Source organism: Babylonia areolata, chromosome 30 (genome assembly GCF_041734735.1).
Source record: "Babylonia areolata isolate BAREFJ2019XMU chromosome 30, ASM4173473v1, whole genome shotgun sequence".
Taxonomy (NCBI): Eukaryota; Metazoa; Mollusca; class Gastropoda; order Neogastropoda; family Buccinidae; genus Babylonia; species Babylonia areolata.
The window spans coordinates 10,751,366-10,769,713 of record NC_134905.1 but is presented as its reverse complement, the minus strand read 5'-3'; the positions used below and the strand labels follow the sequence as shown (position 1 = coordinate 10,769,713).

At 42.0% G+C, this 18,348-nt stretch overlaps 1 protein-coding gene across 4 annotated transcripts in view; it reads right to left on the bottom strand.

Annotated features, from left to right (window-relative positions):
• LOC143275197 (mitogen-activated protein kinase kinase kinase kinase 4-like) overlaps positions 1-18,348 on the bottom strand; it is a 331,965-nt gene that overhangs the window by 214,430 nt on the left and 99,187 nt on the right. For 3 of the 4 annotated variants that reach the window (XM_076579163.1, XM_076579166.1, XM_076579165.1), the window contains exons 12-15: positions 13,844-13,925; positions 7,601-7,770; positions 4,966-5,047; positions 3,674-4,050 (exon numbers count right to left, since the gene is read on the bottom strand). In XM_076579163.1, coding sequence (XP_076435278.1) covers positions 3,674-4,050; positions 4,966-5,047; positions 7,601-7,770; positions 13,844-13,925 — 711 coding nt within the window. The remainder of the gene's footprint in view (positions 1-3,673; positions 4,051-4,965; positions 5,048-7,600; positions 7,771-13,843; positions 13,926-18,348) is intronic. The other variant, XM_076579164.1, reaches the window with a different exon arrangement.

Here is an 18,348-nt window from a genome sequence, read left to right as displayed (position 1 = left end):
AACAGGATCGCCAGACGTACTGGTGAGGGTCAGGTGCCCAGCATCCACTCACCTGGAGATACTGGGGTGACATGGCCACGGGTGGGCAAAGGAGAGCTACTCCATCCCCCATCCCCCAAAGTGAGGGCTTTCACCCCAATGAGGAAGGTGGGAGGGGGCTAAACATGGAAGGAAGGAATGAAGATAACAACACCTCCAATGAGAGCTTTCTCAGCGCACTGCTTGAGCTAAAAGGCAGACATAAATCCCCTTGTAAGTGTCCAGCCGCACCTCAACACTACCCACAGTGGAGCTGCAACTCCCCATGAATCCCCCCTCCCTCTGGGATAATTTGGGAGGTGGTGCCCAACCCTGTTTCCCCTTGGTCCCCTTCCTGACTGATTTTTAGGGCCAAACGCCCCCTCCGTGATCTGCATCCAAAGACACACTGCTGTGGTCCAACCCTGGAGAAACCATGGGCTCCAGTCCTGGGACAGGCTCCCGAAAAAGACCTAACCCAGCCTCACGTTTCTGACCATCACAGGATGGCATGAGCAAATATATCACTCAAGATGTTAAATGTCTGTTTTGAAAACTCTGATTACTTTTAAACTATTTCTCTTTCTTTTTTCTCCTCGAAGATTTGGCTTAATAAAGTAATAAAGAATGCTTTGCTTTTTCTTTTCTTTTCTTTTTTTTTTTTTTTTTTTTTTTTTGAGATATAAACTTCAAACTGGAAAAAGAACTAAAAACCCAGAAGAAAAATTAGTTTTAATTTTTTTTTTAAATAAAAACTAACACCCTCCAAACACCGCAATGATGCTTCTTCATATCTTGCTGACCACTACTCAAGGCTCTTCAACAAATTCATGACAAATCATGAGAGAAATAGAAACAAATCTCTCCACACTCTCAACAAAACTGCAGTGACCCTCAACCTTATCTTGCTGAACATTACTGAAGGCTTTCCACAACTCTGAAAACATAATCAACAGGACCGAACAGCTCGCACACCCACAAAATACTCAAAACACACTCACTCACTTCACAGGAACAATTGACTCGCACACAAGCATGATACTCACAATGCTCTAACCCAGCAAATGACACTAAACCACTCACACACCAGCACAGACCCGCTAAACACAGCAAATAAGTCACACATAAACACACTGTACACATCCCTAAACACACCAAACAACACACACCAGCACAATGCACACACTCTTGAACACACCAAATAACTCACACACCAGCACAAACCCCTTAACACACCAAATAACTCACACACCAGCACAAACCCCTTAACACACCAAATAACTCACACACCAGCACAAACCCCTTAGCACACCAAGTAACTCACACACCAGCACAATGCACACACTATTGAACACACCAAATAACTCACACACCAGCACAAACCCCTTCACACACCAAACAACTCACACACCAGCACAAACCCCTTTACACACCAAATAACTCACACACCAGCACAAACCCCTTTACACACCAAACAACTCACACACCAGCACAAACCCCTTTACACACCAAACAACTCACACACCAGCACAAACCCCTTTACACACCAAATAACTCACACACCAGCACAAACCCCTTAACACACCAAACAACTCACACACCAGCACAAACCCCTTTACACACCAAATAACTCACACACCAGCACAAACCCCTTTACACACCAAATAACACACACCAGCACAAACCCCTTAACACACCAAATAACTCACACACCAGCACAAACCCCTTTACACACCAAATAACTCACACACCAGCACAAACCCCTTTACACAGCAAATAACTCACACACCAGCACAAACCCCTTTACACAGCAAATAACTCACACACCAGCACAAACCCCTTAACACACCAAATAACTCACACACCAGCACAAACCCCTTTACACACCAAAACAACTCACACAACAGTACAATGCACAGACAGTGAGACCCCTAAAAATACAAAAAAAAACTCATACCAGCACAATCCACAGACTCCTAAAAGCATCTAACAACTCACACACCAGCACTATGCACAGACCCCTTAACACACCTAACAACTCACACACCAGCACTGTGCACAGACCCCGTAACACACCTAACAACTCACACACCAGCACAGACCCCTTAACACACCTAACAACTCACACACCAGCACAGGCCCCTTAACACACCTAACAACTCACACACCAGCACTATGCACAGATCTCTTGACACATCTGACAACTCACACACCAGCACAGACCCCTTAACACACCTAACAACTCACACACCAGCACTATGCACAGATCCCTTGACACATCTAACAACTCACACACCAGCACTGTGCACAGACCCCTTAACACACCTAACAACTCACACACCAGCACTATGCACAGATCCCTTGACACATCTGACAACTCACACACCAGCACAGACCCCTTAACACACCTAACAACTCACACACCAGCACTATGCACAGACCCCTTAACACACCTAACAACTCACACACCAGCACTATGCACAGACCCCTTGACACACCTAACAACTCACACACCAGCACAGACCCCTTAACACACCTAACAACTCACACACCAGCACTATGCACAGACCCCTTGACACATCTAACAACTCACACACCAGCACAGACCCCTTAACACATCTAACAACTCACACACCAGCACAGACCCCTTAACACACCTAACAACTCACACACCAGCACTATGCACAGATCCCTTGACACATCTGACAACTCACACACCAGCACAGACCCCTTAACACACCTAACAACTCACACACCAGCACTATGCACAGATCCCTTGACACATCTGACAACTCACACACCAGCACAGACCCCTTAACACACCTAACAACTCACACACCAGCACTATGCACAGATCCCTTGACACATCTAACAACTCACACACCAGCACTATGCACAGATCCCTTGACACATCTAACAACTCACACACCAGCACTATGCGCAGACCCCTTAACACACCTAACAACTGAAACACCAGCACAGGCCTCTGAACACATCTAACAACTCTCACATAGGTACAGACCCCTAAACACACCAAACTACTAACACACCAGCACTATGCACAGACCCCTAGACACACCAAACAACTCACTCACCAGCCCAAATCCCTAACCACACCTTATAACTTACACACCAGCACAACACACAGACTCCTAGACACATGAAACTACTTCTTCACCAGCACAACGCAAAATCCCCTAAACACACCAAACCACTCACACACCAGCACAACACACAGACCCCTAAACACATCAATTCACTCACACACACATGCACAATACACTAACACCACCAAACAATTCACACACCAGCACAACGCTCACAATACACCAACCCAATAACACAGCAACTAACAAGTCACAAACCAAATAGTAATACACTGCAACTGACAATTCATACCACCCAACCTGACCCTCAGCAACTCATGCTCATCAAGGTACTAACCAGAACACACCAGCACCAAATGCCTGACACCCAATGTCCCCCCCCCCCCACCCCCCCCCCCCCCCCCGTCAAACAGACAGCAGCAGTGTCAGACAAGAGCATCAACCCACCAGCTAAAGCGCCGCAGCTGGAAGCCTGCGCCATGCCATGCACAACCCAGCAAGCTTCCATGAAAAAAGAAAGACATGCACAACCCTAGCCCTCTTCTCACCAATCATACGCTGCATGGGGAATTGTTTAACACCTTGTTCATGAGGGGTGGAGGAGGAGGGCACAGCCGGCAGAGGACGGGAGGCAGGGGAGGCTCCGGCATTGTGGTGCTGTACGATGTGCGACACTGCTGACGCTGGCTGGGGAGGGGGCAGCGGGTGGTGGTGGGGGGGCTGGAAGGGCTGGGGAGGGGGCGGCTGATGGTAGGGCTGGTGGTGATGGTGGGAGGAGGAGAGGGGTCGTGGTGACTGGCCATGCTGGGACTGACGTTGTTGCTGCTGCTGTTGGCGTGAAGACTCCTGCCGCTTGGCTTCCCGTTCCTGGATCTGCTGGAAGTTGCGCTTCAGGGTGCTCTCCCCTGGGATCTGCAGGATGGAGCTGTGGAGGAGGATGGGCAGTTATCAGCATCATCCATACAACATTGTGATCTGTCCCTAACCATGCTCATCAGGATCAGATGCACTGACACACACACTTAACATTAACATACTTCTCAACAAACCCATTACTTATCACAATAAAAGGACAGGTAGGCGCAAGATTTCATATTCGCAATCCCTGGTATGTTCCTGCTCATGTCACCAAAACAATACCACAGAAGATGTTTAATATCACTTAAAGTGGAAGACGTTAAACTGAAGACTACTACAGAAGATGAGTGAGAACTCAAAATAAGCAGACTTGAATAAATGCTGCTGCTAGAGATGAATAAAAAATGTTGCCCAATACAAAGATCAAGCAACTACCTCCAGAACAGATGACAGGCACTTTAACAAATGCACCACCTGTCACTTTACTGTTAAAACAAAAATACATAGCAAAAAAAGAAAAGAAAAAAAGAAAGAAAAGAAAAAAAAAGAAGTTGAAAACAACCAGCAAAGAACTGAAATGCAAAAAACTGCTAATTTCATTCTTTTTTTTTCTTTTGTAGAGGCGGCAGGGTCCATTGCATCACCATTATAAGTTCACCCTTGCCAATGCAACACCACAACACTGAAATCAATGTTCCACATTCACTATTACCATATACACACCTATCAGATCAAGATTTTGACCCCTATTTCAAAAAACACCAAATCAACATAATAAACATACTGCACAATTTCAGGAAATAGTTAAAACAGGGTGCAATCAAGAGCACTGTGTAGTACTCACTAAAAATAATTGAATCTTTTCAAATAAATAGTGCTCATGATTAGAGCACCTTGCAGAACAAAATACGAGCAGGGACTCTTTACATATGAAATAAATGAATAAAAAAGATATTAAACAAAACAGAAACAGAATTCTCACCTAGGTTCTCCAGGCATCGTGCTCTCATCTTCTTCTTCATTATCGCTCCCTTCATATTCATACTCAGTTTCATGATCCTCTCCTGAAAATGAAACTACACACTGTCATCATCACTTCTTGGCCATCACCTTCTGAGCGAAGTTTTGTGCTAATGTAACATGGAAATTTATCTTCATCAAATTATGTTTAGTGTTACATACTTTGGTCTACTTGTGATGAGGTGTCTGTGCAATACCCACAGGGGTTTGATTCCATCTTGTGCAAAATATTGATCAGTGAAGGATGGCTGAAAAGAAAAGCTACCTCCCTTTCTCTAATTACCTCCCTTTTGTGGAGTGATGGTCTAGAGGTTAACACGTCCGCCTAGGAAGCGAGAGAATCTGAGCGCGCTGGTTCGAATCATGGCTCTCCCCCTCCACTAGACCTTGAGTTGTGGTCTGGATGCTAGTCATCTGGATCAGACAATAAACTGAAGTCCCGTGTGCACGTAAAAGAACCCACGGCAACAAAATGGTTGTTCCTGGCAAAATTATGTACAAAAATATACTTCGATAGGAAAAACAAATATAACTGCACGCAGGAAAATATACAAAAATATGGTTGGCACTGTAGTGTAGCGACGCGCTCTCCCTGGGGAGAGCAACCCGAATTTCACACAGAGAAATCTGTTGTGATAAAAAGAGAAATACAAACACAATTGTCTGATTTTAAATTCAGCTTTGGAGGCTCTGCAGAATTTGATGTACAGGACTGCCACCATCTGTTTATCTTCTACATTCACATCTTAAAAAAAAAAAAAAGAAGCGATCTACATCTACAAGTTGTCCATATAAACTTGTTTTTGCTACGCCTTTAAAAAGAAAATTTCCTTGTAGATGGAAAATTATCTTAACAGCTGGCAATCTAACATCAAGTTGACACGGCCTGTTTGTCCTGTACATTCAATCGGAGATTCTTGAGTGAAAGCAGAGTAGGTTTGAGCTAAAGTGACACAACTGATCTCATCCTAAAGAATGAAGTCATCAATAAAAAATAATGATAAAGACATTTAATTTAATTCAATCATCTTTATTTTTCCTTTATTACTTCCAATATTTTTATCAATCTGGAACAAAAATTCTGGAGTCTATGCCACATACATAGATGCCAACCTCAAAATCTTACCATCAGGAACTGATAAGTAAAACTCCGAAACAAACTGAAACTTTTAAGAAATTTCTCAGCCAACAAACAAGGAAAAAGACTACAGTACGTAAAAAATTCAGGCCTGTTTAAACTGATCCTGTATTACTACCATCTCTACGCTCTGCAAGATCATCAATATAATCCACAAAATGCAGATTGGTGATACTGATGGTCTTGCAGGGAGTAGAGATGGCAAGAACAACAAAGCAGCCTCTACATTTCACATGGAATATAGCACCAAACAGACAAATCTCATGACCAACAGCACCCTAGGTATCACTTCAAACAACCAAGTTAGTGAGACAACTTTAAAAACAGTGATGACATTCATGTATCTTGGCTCCATAACCTGAGATGAAGGCTCAAAACCCAAGATCGTGGCAAGGATTGCAAAAACAGCAGCTGCAATAGCAAGACTCAAAACCATCTGGAGAAACAAGAACATCAGTCTGTGCACAAAGATCCACCTACTGTGGTCCGGTGCTCAAATGGTTAGAGTGCTAGATTCTCACCTAAGTATCCTGCATTTAATCACCGTTTCAGTGCACCATGGTGGGTTAAGGGTGGAGATTTTTCCAATTTCCAAGGTCAACATATGTGCAGACAATGCTAGTGCCTGAACCCCCTACATATGTATACGCATGAAGAAGATCAAATACACACATTAAATACACACATTAAATTTTATCAATGTCAGCATTTGGTGGGTTTTGGAAATGAACATACACAGCATGCACACCCCTGAAAACAGAATATGGCTGCCTACATAGCCGGGTAAAAAAAACAACAACTGGTCATACACATAAGAGGCTACTTGTCTATGCGAGTGTGTGTGCATGCTTGACAAACCTAACTGAATGACACAGGAAACAAATGATGAGGTGCTTGTGAAGCGCTTCAGTTTGGTCTCTTGACCAAGGATAGGTGCAACAAACATATCCATATCCATCCATTCATCCATCCATCCTTGTGTAAGCAGTCCTCCTCTTTGCCTGTGAAACTTGGATGCTCTGAGCAGAATGCAAAGAAAGATCCTGGCAACTGAAATGAGATCCTATAGTAAGGTCTTGGGCATCCACCATACAGATCATGTGACAGAGAGGTGGGTAGCATGATCAAACAAGCAATAGGACCTCATGATGACCTCCTCATAGTTATGAAATGGAAAATAAAGTGGTATGGACATGTTCCCCCCTCAAAAGGACGTGCAAAGACCATCTTGCCAGGGGCAGTCAGAGGAAGCCACAGAGGAGGAAGGCAGAGAGAGAGGTGGAGAGACACTATCCAACAATGGACAGGAATTAATCTGAAGGAATCCCAGAGAGCAGCGCTGGACACAGACAGGTTGGGTCAAGTGGTGACGTTGTCTTCACATCAATAGAAGTCAAGGGATAGGTGACGATGAAGTTGAATGTATTACTACATTGCCCCCAACTTCTCCTCTCCTCACCTTTCCTGTTCTTCTTGTGTCTGTCAATGTGGTCCTTGAGCTGGATGCGGGTCTGTCTTTCTGTGGGCTGGTCACGGATGAAGGGGTGTTTCAGCAGCTGCTCTGTGTTAGGGCGAGCCGTGTAGTCCTTGATCAGGCATGACTCCACAAAGTTATGTAGCTTGCTCGACCTGTACACACACCCACGTACTTGATTTACTCAGCTTTAGCTTATATTTTATCTTATTGTTTGCATGCATCAAACATTAAATTTTTGTACCTGTGAATAGACAATAGGAAAAGAAATAACATTGCAGAAAGGAAAAAAAAAAAAGGGTGGCACTCTCAGTGTAGCGACGCGCTCTCCCTTGGGAGAGCAGCCCAAATTTCACATGGAGAAATCTGTTGTGACAAAAAGAGTAATGCAATAAAATAAACCAGTCTTAACTCACTCGCTGCCATTGTCCGCATATGTGGATGTCGTCGGACAAAGCATTCGAAGCCAATGTCCGCATATACGGATTTGGATTTTGAAAAGTCGCGCTGTTGGATTGACCTGTCGGATACGAAACTCAAAAGCAGAACTAATTCTTAAGTTATCTCTGGCCAACTTTTCATTCACACACACTGCGTGTGTGTAGTGACACGCTCGTTAGCAGACGACAACGAAGCATACCCTCGGTCAGCTCTGCAAGTTGTTTGACAAGATGGCGTCGCGTCGAAGTGTTCGACACGGTAGGAGAGGTCAAACGCAACACAGCGTTGAAGCTACTTTGGAAATGATCCAAACTGAAGGCTCCAATGTTGAAGGAGATAATGTTGATTCATCAGACAGTGACAAAAAGAACCATATCCCGATGAACTAGAAATAGATTCAGCCGCTGAAGAGGGTGTTTACAGTGGAGAGGAAAGTGAGTCCTGACCATGTGCCAGCTGACCGACACTGACAACAAAATCACTGAGGAAACGGACGTCTTTGCTGGTGTTTTTACCAGTGATTGGACTGAAAATGGGGAGTGTGTATTATATATATATATATATATATATATATATATATATATATATATATATATATATATATATATGTGTGTGTGTGTGTGTGTGTGTGTGTGTGTGAAAGAAAACAATGTCACATGCTCAGGTGTACAACTCTGTGTGTGTGTGTGTGTGTGTGTGTGTGTGTGTGTGTGATTGCATGCATATGTTTACTTATTTTCTGTTTTACAATAACATGGAGTTTATTTGTAGAACAAGGTGCTACAGAAATGGCAGTAATAGTACTAATACTGATGATACTGTCATTATTGCTTGTAATATTGTAAAAAAAAATAATAAAAAATAAAAATCTAAGGTGGTTTTCTTTGACTACATGTAAAAAAAACTTACCACATTATGCTTCCATTCACATAAATATTTAGAATAAACAAGAGAATAAGCAAACAAATAATGTAAACAACAATAAGAAGAAAGAGTCAGTCCTGCATGATCATTTGTGTGTGTGTATGGTTGCAGGTCATGTTGCTGTGCTGAAGTGGCAAGACAAAAAGCCAGTTCATGTGCTGACAACAGTCATGCTGCCAACTACCATGGTCAGTGTGACAACACGACACCGTCCTTAAAGACAGAAGCCAGCTGCAGTACATGACTACATAAACAACATGGCTGGAGTGGATATGAGTGACCAGCTACTGCAAGTGCAAGGTCTGTGAAGACCTGTTCAAGCGCCACAACACACCAAGACACCAAACTGCCAACTGGTGTCCAAAATGTGGAGTTCCACTGTGTGTGAAGCTGTGCCCAGGACTCAACATCACCTGCCATGAGCTTTTTCACTCCAGACAAGACTACTGTCAGTGATAATACATCAAGTTTTTGTGTACAGTAAACTCCTTTTTTTATGTAGAGACAATATTTTGTGTGTGTGCGTGAATTTCAACTTTCTCCACCATCTGGTCATACTTCATTGCATGTACTAGGTCTTCAGTTCCTCAAATAGTGTTAGGATGTGATGTGGAACATTTGTAAGCTGTTCAAGGACACTTGGTATACCTTTCTGATGGGTGCAAAAATGCTACAAAATACACAAAAAATGGATACCATGATCAACAACAAGATGGTGAGTAAATAATTTAATTTTCTGCACAAGTATGGAACAACATAAACTGAATACACATACTAAATTTCAATTGTCGGGTGTTTATTTGTCTTTTTGAGAATTTTTCCCCATCCTATACAAACCCTGGGTTTTCTGGGATTTGCAAGGGCAAAGACTCTTGGCATGGAGTGAGTTAAAGGTCCAGTCAACATTCCAGAGTTGCAGTATGTGCAATCAAAATGATTCAGGATATTGGTTGCAATCATACATAAATGCAAAATGGCCAAGTGAGACCACAAAGTGCACATTTTATTTGCTTTCTCTGTCAAAAGTACCATACTGATCAGCTTCATATTAAACTTACTTGATCTTTGGCACTTAAAACTAGATTTTAATTGAAGTTTTGAGCAATGAACACTCCCCAAATTAGATTATTTAGTGTTAATTAAGCCTTTCACTTCTGACCAAGGATGTATCTGCAGTTTAGGGGTAAATGCATAATCACGTGTCCAGCCACTTTTTTCCTTTTTTTTCTCATGCTTACCTCCCTTGGAAATGGTGACTGCCTTGATGAGTGTTCGAAGCAATTTCTCAGCAAGTTTTGGCTTGATTCTGATGAGTTTTCTTCCTTTTTTTTCTTTCTTTTTTTATTTTATTTTACATTTTATGAAGCAGAAAGCTGTTGAGCATGTCTACATGGCTGCCAGAACATACAGTACAGAAGAGGTGGCTAGAATTTTTTTTTATTTTCCACACCGCATCAATAATAGCAATAGAAATAAATTAAAGCAATGATGTTGTTGATCAACTGAAGTGATTCTGGTTATCCTGATGATGATTACATGCTACAAGGTACATCAACAGGAAGGGGGTGGGGTTGTGTCAGAAGTGGGTGTAGAAAAACTAAATATTCTTGCTTGAAACCTTCATTTTAGGGTTTTCTACTATGAAACCCTCAAGATGAAAGCTTCAAGCCAAAATATTATTTACAGTGAGTGTTGTATTATTGTGCCGATAGTGTGTCTGGGTGAATGTGAGTGGTTGTGTACAGTGTATATGTTTAAAACAACATGATAGTGCAGGAAACAACATACCTACACTTGGTTGTTGAGTCTAATACACTTGCTAATATTTTAGCGCTATTTTCACCATTAAAATAAACAAACTTGAATTTTCGTCTCTTTTTTTTCTTCAAAATATTCTGTGCATTATTTCCTACAAATCCGAGTTATCTTCCCCTGATTGGTTGTTATCTCATCTTGTCAATACTGTGGTTATGATAATCATATTCTCCATTCATTTTCCTTCAAGAAAACACACACACACACACACACACACACACACACACACACACACATGTTTACATATCTTTGAGCATAACTTTAATTTATGTGATTTTTTTTTTCGTGGTTGGTAATTATTTTGCAAAAATCACAAATATTTCCATAAGTGAAAGGGTTAATCAGCTAGTGACCCACTGCTGATCCATGTAACAAAACTGTGCTGATTTCATTATTTTCTTATACAGTCAAAAGATTGAAGCCTTGAGATGTCTGACCAACTGTGCATTGCATTACTCTGAGGTCAATGTCACACTCTGCACTGAACAATTTCACCAGGTATAAATACTAGCTAAATCATTGTTTCTAGGTACAACATACATTTCAATATCCAGCAAAAACACAGGACCCTGCAACACTGTGTGACTTGGTGAGACTGCAAACACGGCTATTATTTTCATTCAATGATAGTATCATAGTAATCAAATCAATATTTGAAGGTGCAACATAAACTCTAATAACAAGCCCCAAAGCAGGACTCTACAAAGTTATCACTTGGTAGACCTGATCACATTCCCACAATCAAATATCATTTCATGGCACTCTATTAGATGATTTTAAGATACCACATGAACTCCAATATCCAACCCAAAAGCAGGACCCTACAGACTTGTGTAGTTTGCTGGATCTGATGAAAAAAACACTGTCAGGTATTTTTTCAGGGTAGTGTTATCTGTATTTTGCTTTTCCAAGATATTTAGTGTGATGAAAATTACTTTTTCAAGGTGCAACATAAATTCCAACATCCAGCTCCAAAGCAGGACTCTGACACATCCATGCTGAATGGTTGGTAGCATTATGTTGCCTTTTTTTCTTTTTCTTTTTTTTTATTGTGGTAGTATTTGATGCTATATAAACCACTTGTTCAAGGTAGTACTGTAAATATGTGTCAATCAATTAATACTTCAAAGTAGTAATTCCCAAATCATTTTCAAGTAATATTATGTGTAATTTAATTACTATTTAAAAGCAGTATATACATTCTAATTCATGTACATACACTCACATTTTCAAATCAATAACATATTTAAACAAGAGAGGCAAGGCCTTCAAGACACACTTGTGATACACTTAAATTTTTTTTTTTTTTTTTAAAGTCTAATCGTTAAAATGTGTTCTGTATTTGTTATTATAAAGCTTCAGGTTAAAAGAAAAAGAAAGAAAAAAAGTCCTAACGGCAGATTCGAACTCCGCGTATTCAGGTGAGAAGAAACTGTCTCACCCATTACACTATCGTGGCTCCTTAACTAACGTTCAAAAATATAATATTTAAACATGCTTTTTTAAAGGGCGATAAATCGACTGCGGTATTCGCGGTGAGAACGCTGTTTAAATCATATTATTCTGGTGTATCTTGGGCATTCAAAAAATCTTTAAGGGCAATTAAAAATTCTTTTTAAGTCCACAGTAAAGGAGACGTGGCTATCGCCACAATCACACTGCAACATTTAGCCGTTTTCTCTGGATCTAGACAGATGTACAAGTTTCAGTAAGTTACACCCGGTTGACACGGTCGATTCAATTTCTCTTTTATGTTCTTTCTAGTTTTATAGTTTTAAAGTTGATATGAAAATTGAGTATTTTGTTAAACTAATAACACGTAGAGCCAAGTACAAGTACTTCTAAACGTCTTATGAAGTGAAAAGGACTTCATTTTGAGAAAAATCAAGACTGGAAATTTTTACGTTTCATCAATTCAAGGGTATTAACTCATATGGTTTATTATTTTTAAATGTGAATTCCGACTGATTCTGTGGATATTTTTATGGCAGTCTGGGGCATAATCCAGTAAGTGATGAGGCGTTCACAAATCTTTCTTTGAATAAATATTCAACGGTCTCCTTCTCCAACTTTCCATCACATGTTATCGTGTATTGTCCATTGAATAATTATAGGATTGAAAGGGCAGGTCAACAACTTGAAACAACATGGCGTCGTTCGCGTTCGCGAAGAATATGAGCATGCGCTTTGAATGTGTATAAATATGTGTACGCAACTGATTCTTGCCCATGACCTTCAGGGCTCAGCCAATAGATCTATAAAGTCTACTTGTCATATTGATTTTATTATTTTCCAAAAAAGACCACTTGGGCGAATGAACATAGTGAAAGCCCTGTACACTGAGAGTAAAACACACATGCTTTTTAAGTATTGAGTATAATTTCAAAATGTAATGTTTAAGATGAGAAAGATCAGTTTAAAGCAAATTAAGTCCCCAAGTATTAATTACAGATTAATTTCCCTTTTTTACTATCTGCCCCAAAACATATGCAAAATAAATATAACTTCCATGCTTAGCAAAAGAAGTTCCTGTTTGAACAAAAAATGATAATAATGACTGCTCTTGTTGTTGTGTCAGAATATCATATCAAAGTGCCAAGTTTAGTGAATTAAAAAAATATAAATATAACAGTAAATGCAGTTTGCATATAATCTGGCTTCTTTTTTTAATTTTTTTGTGCCCAGTCCAGAGGTGCAATATTGTTTTAAACAAGATAAGAACTGAATTTTTCCTATTTTTATGCCTAATTTGGTGTCAACTGACAAAGTATTTACAGAGAAAATGGCAATGTTAAAGTTTACCACAGACACACAGACACAACCGAACACCGGGTTAAAACATAGACTCACTTTGTTTACACAAGTGAGTCAAAAATCTATGACAAATGATGGCAGACAAGACCCAATGTAATCATTCATTCAAGACTTGTACGCACACATCTCCAATGAAAAAAAATTGGCCAGTGACCACTGAACCATTTTGGCATCCACTACATACATAGGGTATATGTTTTGTTAGCTAGGTGATGCAGACTAAGGCCCACTTACCATTTTGTGGGATTTTTCAGCCGAGGTGGTGGATTTCTGGGTATAAGGAAGAGGGCTCGCATAGGGTGCATATCACAGAGGGCTGGAAACCAAGTACACACATAACATAATTACAATGTGAATTCTTTTTTATGTTATGAAGCACCCTACAAACATGTCCACGCATAAGCATGCCCCCACACACCCATACTCACACACACAAACACACATGCACACTCTCGCCCACATTCACACATATTTGCATGTCCACCCGAAATGCCAAGAAACAGAAGGACCTATTCACCCATTTCTGGAATGTATGGGATGCCTTCATGAGGGCTCTTCAAGATCACTACATTCCAGGCCCTCTGCTCACAACTGATGAGTAGCTTGTGCCACTCAAGGGATGGTGTAGTTTCCTCCATTACCTACCATCCAAACCCGACAGGTATAGTATAAAAGTGTTTTGGGTGGCTGAGCGCAATTTTTTCTTTGCTCAGTATCCCTTACCTGGGTCCACCAGCTGGTCGAGAGAGACAAGTAAATCTTGACCTAAACATAGCCGCTGAGCTGGCTGGTGCAGTCCACCCTTCAGAAGTGGAAGAAATGTCACATGTGACAATTATTTCACGGATTTCACATCAGCCAATATGCTACTGAAGAATGGCCTGACAATGGTGGGTACTGTGCAAGGAAACAAATGGTTCTTGCCAAATTCTTTCAAGACAGGGAGGAGACTCACACTGCACGACAGTAAGTTTGCATACAATGCAGGTGGCACTGTTGTCAACTACCAAAGCAAACATAGAAAGAACGTCACTGTTCTGAGTACAACGACAACCCCAATAGGAAGCCAGAAATGGTTCTTTTCTACAACTCCACAAAGGCAGCTCTTGACACCAAGGACAAAATGGCTCACGCTTACACTGTGAAACAGAGGACAAAGCGATGGCCAATGGTCATGTTTTCAAACATCATTGACTTGGCCACTATTGCTGCTCGTGCAGTTGGAGCATCAAGTTTCCCAATCACCCTCTGTCAAACAAAGATGGGCATTCTGTTTTTATCCAAAGCATCAGTGTACAACTAGTGGTGATGCCGAAAAGTCTACTCAAGACAGTAGAGAAGGCCACCAAGCATCTAAAGCTCAAAGATCCGACACAGTCTCGTCACAGAACAAAAAAATATCACAGCCAGAGGCCGCAAAAAAATGTTCTACACCCACTGAAAGTACCAGTACATCTTGTTCTGCAAAAATCGAAAAAGCTATGCCTGTTCTGTGACTGGAGACTGGACAGAAAGATGCAGCATAGGTGCCACAAGTGTGAAGAGTACATCTGCCCAGATCACACGCACAAAGTATGCCCTGCATGCATCAAGGCAACAGCCACCAATCAGGAAAAGGCATCCTGAACTGTCAATTAGTTGGAGTTCTAGAACTGTGTTGTCAATTCACCACGACAGCCAGTCCCATAGCCTTGGCAGTCTCCATACTTGATGTTTTTCTGTCAGTCTGGCTTTCTATTTTAAGTCTGTCCACTCTAATGTTGCCTTCCAGTCGGTTTTGTCATCCGCCCCCTCCCTGAACTGTTTCCTGTTGCAGCATGTTTTGTTTCAAAGCCCAGAAATAGCAAGACCTCTGGAATACCTAGACATTCCACTTAACCCACGTTAGTATTATCTATAGTATAGTTTACAGTATTGTTATTTATTGAGCTTTTCGGACGTCAGGTAATGTTTTACAATGTTTTATGTGACGCACAATTTGTGTGATATCTTCTTAAGGGTGTGACGCGCTTTTGTGATTGTTGCTGATCGGGCAACTTTGTTACAATCCTATGTAAGGAGGAAAGGTGTGTGATCACCAATTAACTATGTGGAGTTCCAGTATTTTCCATGTGAGGAGGAAAGGTGTGTGATCACTATTACTGTGTGGATTTCCAGTCTTTTCCATGTGAGGTGGTGAGGTGTGTGATCACCATTAACAATGTGAAATTCCTGTATTTTCCATGTGAGGAGGTGAAGTGTGTGATCACCATTAACTATGTTGAGTTCCAGAATTTTCTACGTAAGGAGGAAACGTGTGTGATCACCATTAACTGTGCGGATTTCCATTATTTTCCATGTGAGGTGGTGAGGTGTGTAATCACCATTAACTATGTGGAATTCCAGTATTTTCCATGTGAGGAAGTGAGTGTGATCACCATTAACTGTGTGAAGTTCCAGTATTTTCTACATGAGGAGGAAAGGTGTGTGATCACCATTAACTGTGTGTGTGTGACCACCATTAACTGTGTGAAGTTCCAGTATTTTCTACATAAGGAGGAAAGGTGTGTGATCGCTATTAAATGTGTGTGTGACCACCATTAACTGTGTGAAGTTCCAGTATAATCTATGTTATGTGAGGTGGAAGGTGTGTGATCACCATTACCTGTATGAAGTTCCAGTATAATCTATGTGAGGTGGAAGGTGTGTGATCACCAATAACTGTGTGAAGTTCCAGTATAATCTATGTGAGGTGGAAGGTGTGTGATCACCAATAACTGTGTGAAGTTCCAGTATAATCTATGTTATGTGAGGTGGAAGGTGTGTGATCACCATTACCTGTATGAAGTTCCAGTATAATCTATGTGAGGTGGAAGGTGTGTGATCACCATTACCTGTATGAAGTTCCAGTATAATCTATGTGAGGTGGAAGGTGTGTGATCACCAATAACTGTGTGAAGTTCCAGTATAATCTATGTGAGGTGGAAGGTGTGTGATCACCAATAACTGTGTGAAGTTCCAGTATAATCTATGTGAGGTGGAAGGTGTGTGATCACCAATAACTGTGTGAAGTTCCAGTATAATCTATGTGAGGTGTAAGGTGTGTGATCACCATTAACTGTGTGAAGTTCCAGTATAATCTATGTGAGGTGGAAGGTATGTGATCACCATTAACTGTGTGAAGTTCCAGTATAATCTATGTGAGGTGGAAGGTGTGTGATCACCATTAACTGTGTGAAGTTCCAGTATAATCTATGTGAGGTGGAAGGTATGTGATCACCAATAACTGTGTGAAGTTCCAGTATAATCTATGTGAGGTGTAAGGTGTGTGACCACCATTAACTGTGTGAAGTTCCAGTACATTCTATGTGAGGTGGAAGGTGTGTGATCACGATTAACTGTGTGAAGTTCCAGTATTTTCTATGTGAGGTGGAAGGTGTGTGATCACCATTACCTGTATGAAGTTCTAGGTCAGGTCAGGTCATTAGATCTGCTACTGGTAACCTGTAATCCAGTACAACCTGTTCAGGGTCGGGTTGCCGGCGACTAAACCGGCACTCCCACCGCTCCCTTCCGGGACTGGTGAGGCGGGTGGCTAGACCCTTATGGAGATCCATAAAAGGGCGTTGGCTCAGGAGAGCCACCGACGGCCATCTAGCTCTACCGTGCTGTGTGCATGCCACACGCAGTTGGCCCCCGGGGTGTGTCTACCCATGCATGCGAAGTCTGGATCCGGCAGAATCTGCGGAAGAAACCTATCGGTTCAACGGAGAGGAAGGCGGTTACAGCAACGCACTGTGGAGTGCAGAGAGCAAGATGAGACACCGAAAGGATATCTTGGTCATCCACTGCATCCGTGCTCATCCTCCAGTCGTCTCGACTTAGTCTTGCCTCTGGAAATTGGTGGACCCGGACAAGAGAGTGAGGTCGACGTTGCGCAACTCCTCTTCACTTTAAACAAACTCATCGCACAAGTCATCAGTCATCCAAAATGACCTTTCATCCTTCATCATTTCATCACCCCCAAGTCCTGTGGCGACAGGCGAGCGATGAAACGACAGGTGTGGGTACACTGGCAGTCGCAGCCGCAGACCTGCACGCAGGCGGCTCAGGCCATAGGGTCGTTCTTCGTCGACAGGAGCAGCGATGGAGCTCGGCAGCCGTCTGAGCAGCCCTCTTTAGGAATGCACTGCTCACCTCCCTGGCATGAGGAAGGGGCTAGAAAAGGTGCCCTAAAAATTGCCTGCTCCATATCGCCCTGGCCAGCATACCGCGGCTGGCGGGGACCCTACATCAGCGGTCGAAACAAGAAAGAAAAGAAAAAAACAAGGATCGTTCCTCTCACCATTGGTGCTTGGAACATAAGGACTCTCCTGGACAGAGATAACGCGGACAGACCCCAAAGGAGAATGGCACTAGTTGCATCCGAACTCGCCAGATACAACATTGACATCGCAGCCTTGAGTGAGACTCGGCTTGCAGGCGAAGGCGAGCTCTGTGAACAGGGATCTGGTTACACCTTCTTCTGGAGTGGACGAGGAAGCGAAGAGCAACGTGAGGCTGGCGTTGGTTTTGCAGTAAAAACAGCACTTGTCAGCAAGCTAGCTGGAATCCCAAAGGGAGTCAACGATAGGCTTATGACCATGAAACTCCCACTGGCATCTGGCCAGAAGCACCTCACCATTGTCAGTGCCTACGCCCCAACCATGACCAACCTGGATGAAGTGAAGGCGAAGTTCTACGAGGACCTTCACTCTGTC